The sequence below is a fragment of the Ovis aries genome, chromosome 15 (genome assembly GCF_016772045.2).
Source record: "Ovis aries strain OAR_USU_Benz2616 breed Rambouillet chromosome 15, ARS-UI_Ramb_v3.0, whole genome shotgun sequence".
NCBI lineage: Eukaryota > Metazoa > Chordata > Mammalia > Artiodactyla > Bovidae > Ovis > Ovis aries.
In genome coordinates, this window is record NC_056068.1 from 17,969,898 (window position 1) to 17,975,897 (window position 6,000).

Sequence of the window (6,000 nt, forward strand, 5' to 3'; positions counted from 1 at the left end):
CATCCCAATGACCTCCAGGCAGTTCTCACAGTCCCTTCCTCAGCCATGCAGGGCTCCATGAGAGCAAGCTACATATAAATGAACTCTTCATCTTACAGGGTTTACCACCAACCAAAAAGTTTCATAGATTGAAGCCATTTGCAGCAGAATTTCTTAGCTGTATCCTCAAGGTCAGCACAGTGTCTGGCACATAACAGATGCCCCATAAATAGGTATCCAATGTTTCTTGAGTCTGTCCTTGCCAGAGGCAGATTTCACCTGCTGGGAGAGGAGAAAGCAGGCAGAAAGCCTAAGAGAGAAAGGACACCTGTGTATCTGGCTTTTAATCTCTGCAGAATGCTGCAGTTGCCACCAGCTATCAATTACTTCACCACTTTGATATATACAGACCTCCTCAAGACTGAGCCACAGCTCAGCTACATTAGTGTAAATCAACTGAAACAGCTAAGCATGGGAAAACCATCCTGGGCTTCAATCTTGCCACTGAGCAAGGATAGTCTAAATCTAGACATGCCATTTTTTTAACTTAATTACATCAGGTGCTATAACATCTTATACTTTATAAGTTTTCTGCAATAGAAAAAAACACACATTTTGATTTATTGTTGTCTCTTCAGTGAGCTGACTACTTGATATAATCTCTTAGTACTTTCAGTCACACTTATGAGATGGGCATGGTGAGGGTGATAGGTAGTTGGGTTTTCCAAAGACTTTTGTAAAATGGAAGATGCTTTTCACATTTTATTATATTTATCATATTTATGTGTATATATATATATATGTGTGTGTGTATATATGTATACACACAGATGTATATTTTCTCCAAGGTGTGAGAGCAGTAAGGGGAAAGTTTTCACTTGCCAATCATGATTTAAACTCTCAGCCATTTCTCTTCACTGGCTAGAACCACAGACTGTACCAGGCCCAAAAAGTCATACCCAAGTTAACACTTCCAGGAAAAAAACCTTTCCACAATCCAAAATGAAGTATAACTGATGGACTGGAATTTAAGTTGTAATTTTCACTTCTGTTACGGGATCTCAGAGAATTTCTGTAGCTCAGATCCCAAACTCACAGGATTGAAGAGAACACATGTAACAGGGTGATTATAGTCCATGACAGGGTTCAGGAGGGAGAAATCCTATCCTGCAGAGGGTACTGGGCAATGAAAAGAAGGTGAAACAGAGACTGAGAAATGGGAAGAAAAGCAAGGGACTGCAGAAACCTCTGACTCCAGCCAGTGCAGACCATTAATTCCTTCATCAAGTATTTACAAGGGGCTATACAATCCATTCTGAAGGAGATCAGCCCTGGGATTTCTTTAGAAGGAATGATACTAAAGCTGAAACTCCAGTACTTTGGCCACCTCATGCGAAGAGTTGACTCCTTGGAAAAGACTTTGATGCTGGGAGGGACTGGGGGCAGGAGGAAAAGGGGACGACAGAGGAGGAGATGGCTGGATGGCATCACTGACTCGATGGACGTGAGTCTGAGTGAACTCTGGGAGATGGTGATGGACAGGGAGGCCTGGTGTGCTGTGATTCATGGGGTCGCAAAGAGTCGGACACGACTGAGCGACTGAACTGAACTGAACCGATACAGACAGGAACCTTGTGACTAGGGCCTCCCTCTCCTTTAAGCCATGAAATCCTACATCTTTCCCCTCATCTGCCTTCCCAGAGCCAGGTGGCATGTGCCCAGGATTCCTGTGTCCTTACCCCCAGGTCTGCCTTCCAATCTTGGCAGTGTTGGGCTTGAGGGCAGCGTGGCCCAGCCCCCAGCTGTCAGGGCAAGCCCACACCTTTCAGAAAACATTTACTGAATGTTCCCCATAGGCCAGGAGCTATGGCAGGCCCTAGAGAGTCACAGAAAGGAGATGAACAAATTTTTACTTATTTTCTTCTAGTTGCTAAGCATGTGCCCAGATGCCCAGAAGAAACTGAAATAATAACATAAGCAGTATTTTGTGTTCTGCTTTTTCACAGAACAATGCCTCATCCGTATTTTTCCACCACTCCATCCATGAAAAGCTTGAGGTGCGTACAGAACAACCAAGGTAGTCAGAAATATGGAACTAAAATATTACACTGGATGGAACATAATGATATCTTCATAACTGTCCTTTGTAATGACTGCACTCTTACTTAGATTTAAAAATTCCCACTCTTTTGCTTATAGGTAAAACTGCAATATCTGAGAGTATATGTTTTGTTTTTCCTCTAACATAACATAACATATGCTATGTTTTGTTTCTAAGTTGTTTCCAGCTTTGTGAAATGGAATTAAAGTGTGTATCTGAGGTTATTGAGAGGATTAATTAAATATATATAACATGTTTAATACAGTACGTAGTATATAGTAAGAGACCAATAAATGTTAGCTATTATTATTATTATCACAATAATAACTATTATTACCTAAAAGGAAGCACTTAATAAATATTCGTGTGGTCATCTTCTCCACCTCAATCTCCTACTAATGAGAAACATCCAAGAATTGGATGACTAGGTCAACAGCAAGTCACGTCTTCATAGGTATTAGCATATTGTTCACCAAAAAGATAGTATTCAATTTAAAATGCCACTAACAACGTGTAGAATGTATCCATTTCACTTCACGAAGTCTTTTCTGTTATTTTTAAAGGTGTAGCACAGTATCATGAGATTACTCCAATTTTCTTATTTTAAAATTACTGTTAGGGTGAACATTTTCCCATATGTTTTGTTCACTGTTTGGATATATTCCAAACAGTAGCATAAATTATTTATTTCTATGTTTTGCCTATTTAACAACTTGAATCTTCAGGTTTTCTTAAAACTTTGAATAAACTCTTCATATATTTGAAACATTATAATATTTAATGCAAATACTTCCCCAGTAAGGTGGAGTCAGAGAGTTCTGGTACCAATGAAGGAAGATCAGGGGAAGCTCACTTCTATAGGTGGGGCTACAATCTCCTGCACAGTGAACTCAGCTAGTTCTGTGCCATTAAGATCCACCTCTGGATACCTCTGGCCTTGCATGATACTGTAGTCCTATATTTCTAACTGTAGGATACTTCTTAGTTGTCTTGTAGACAGCTCAATGCTATCATAGACAGGCCTCAACCAGCAAACATCCGAAGCTTCCACATTTAACCCCTTTTCTTTTTGTCCTGGTCAAGAGATCTGGAGACTGTTTCTCAGTATAGTTAAAAAGGCCTCTGAGCATCTCTTGGGACTGTTGTACTTTCTGCCAAATAAAACCCTTGATTTATATGCCATGTGTCTTAACTTTTGATTAGGAAAATATGATGATAAAAAATTGAGCAGAAGAACCAAGTTGATATGTCATTACAGGCCTTTTCTGCATGCCAGTATCTGCTACTAAAACTGATGCCTGTGAGCTCATTAGCAGAGCAATCCCATGGAGACTGCTATCCAGTGATAGGTATTTGACAATGGGACTCAGGAATCAACCAGGGGAAAATAAAATAGTAGAAATAATTGCCTCGAGCATTGGGCTCAAGTGTCTGCTTTCCTTAAATTAGTTTTCTGTTTTAATGGTGTCATTTAATTATTTATTATTATTATTTTTCAAAGTTTGTTTCGTAGTTAACAGTATTGATTTTGTCTTTGCATTATGGCTTTTTCTGCTGATGCTCCAGTTAGGATATGAGTGTGTTTTAGGCTTCCTTCTAAAGCCTAGCCTAAGGGCCTTTGCCACCCAAGTGTAATTCCACTTCCCTCTAAGGTCAGCTGCCACGGGCACCATAGGCTGCTATATAGAAAATACAACAAGGCAAGCATCAGGTCAAATACAAAAAGTCAAAATTTCCTTGAGTTTTAAAATAAATGACATTAGTATTTCTAAAAACTATACTTCATGAACAGTTAGCAGGATGTTGATAACATCTTCAGTGGAAGCTACCCTCCACATTATTTCCTAATTCTACCCTCACTTTCCCCCCAAATATACTGGGTTCACTTAAGAAGTCCAATCCTCTCCAGAAACAACAAACACTTCCAAGAACACACACTGAGAGCAACCAGTTTCTTAGTCCTTTTGGAGTATGTGTTGAAAACAAACTGCAAAGCTCTCCTTTCCAAGGTTGGGTGTGCCTGTGTACATTGCACGTGCCCACATGTGGGTACAAGCGTCTGTGTGTGTGTGTGGATATACTGGGCTCAGTAGGGCACACTTCTGCAGTTTGAGGAAATGATAGAGCCTGTTTTTCTAATGGCAGATTATGATGGTATGAAATACACATCCTCAAACTTCAAATATTTATTTCTCCCCACAGGAGTCATTTCTGGGGGCTGGGGGTGGGCTTAGCCATATCTGGTGAAGACAGGGCTTTGGGCCCAGTGTATTCTAATTGCTTCTAAAAAACCAGCAAGGGTTTCCCTATGTGAAGAGTATCTTTGGAGGTTTTTTGATTGGGGTATTGCCCGGTGGGTAAGTGTGATGCCTGGAAGAAAGCCGCAACACAGAACTTAGATCACTAACAAGTTGTTCACAAACAGTACGGCTTTCTAAATTCCAATCAATGCCACACTTTCTGGTCCGAGACTGATACTTTGAATTTTTTTCCACAGTCCACTGGAGAAGGCCTTGGGTAGGTTTAATCCAGGACAGATAAGAAAGTCTTCAATTCATTCCAGGACTTATCCCACACTTCCCCAGCAGAAAAAAAATGGTTACTTTATATCTCAGGCAATTATCTCCGGATTTCATTCCCTGGTAACTTAATCCCTCATCTGTAACACCGCACAATAAGGTCAAGGGTGAAGGTCTGCAGCAACTCATCTTCCCCAAGCACCACATACGAGGGGATCAAACCATTGCAGCGACCCCAAGGGTCCCCAGTTCCAGCTAAATTCACTCCACACCGTTTGGCTAGTTCCTCGAACTCCAGCTCTTGAGGCGGGAAACACTTGACCTTCAGTGAGGTACCAGCTCTCCTGGGCCTTGCTGACTGGCCCCGTGGGTGGAGAGGGGGAGGTTTCTCCAAGAGTGTGTGCGGCGAGAGTGGACGACCCGGAGGACTCTGCAAACACGTGGGTCCGCGCCGGCCAAGACCGCGCTCCCCGCCGCGTCTCACGGGTCCGCCCGGCCCACGCCACGCGGCGGCTTGGAGGACACCTGAGCGACCTGCCGCCGCGCTGCCGCCGCGCTCGGACGGACCGCAAGCAGCGACTGCCGCCCACGCGTCGCGGCCGAGGGGCGGGGCAGCCGCGCGGGACCCACGCGGAGAGAAACGCGCCGAGGCGCCCGCCCGCACGCCGAGGGCAAGGGCGCGCCCCGCGCGGCGGGAGCGGAGCTCGCCGACCAGCCTGCCTGGGAGGCGGCGTCTGGAAAGAGCACCCGCCAGGCCTCCCAGCTTCTTCAGATTTCCCCCTGCCGCGCCGCGCGCCGCGGGCGGAGGCTGCACGTCCCCGAGCCTCAGACAGGTGCCCGGCGACAGCTCCGCGCGCGCCGGGCTCGGTGGGCCCCGCGGGCCCCCCCTCAACTGTGCACCAGACCCGGGGGAACAAAGAGTTAGCTCGGTACCTGATCCTCTCCTTCTCTGCTCTCTGGAGCTCCTCATTTCTTTCCAGCACCTGAAGGATCTTCCTGGCTTCTTCATCGTTTAGGAAACTGCAATCAAACCCCTGAGGAACTTTCGTCATTTTCTCTACTGTGTGTGCATTACCCTTAAGCTCCTTGGCGCCTCCTGTTACAGTGACATTTCTTAAGCTACAGAAGACCAGTTTCAGGGACTTGATTTCAGAGCCAATGAAGCCCGTCCCTTTGAAAATCTAAAACCTAGGGAGCAGCCCACACCTACAGGACTAATTTTGATGACACCTTAATGACATATTTCTCTCAGCGTATCCAACCGAGATGCAAAATGAACCGCTGAGGGGGAGAGGGAACCAATCCCATCCCGAAGGGGCGGGCCATTCCCAGCTCCTGCCTGTCCCTCCTCCACCCGGTATCAAACTTGTTTAACTAACAAGCCTACACATAATTTAGCCC

The 6,000-nt window shown here is 44.9% G+C and overlaps 1 protein-coding gene across 2 annotated transcripts in view; it reads right to left on the reverse strand.

Annotated features, from left to right (window-relative positions):
• Positions 1–5,782, reverse strand: part of EXPH5 (exophilin 5) — a 95,293-nt gene extending 89,511 nt beyond the window's left edge. For both annotated transcript variants that reach the window (XM_042232890.1, XM_027979174.2), the window contains exon 1: positions 5,533–5,782. In XM_042232890.1, the coding sequence (XP_042088824.1) occupies positions 5,533–5,651 (119 nt within the window). In that variant the 5' untranslated portion in view covers positions 5,652–5,782. The remainder of the gene's footprint in view (positions 1–5,532) is intronic.
• Positions 5,783–6,000: the final 218 nt, after the last annotated feature.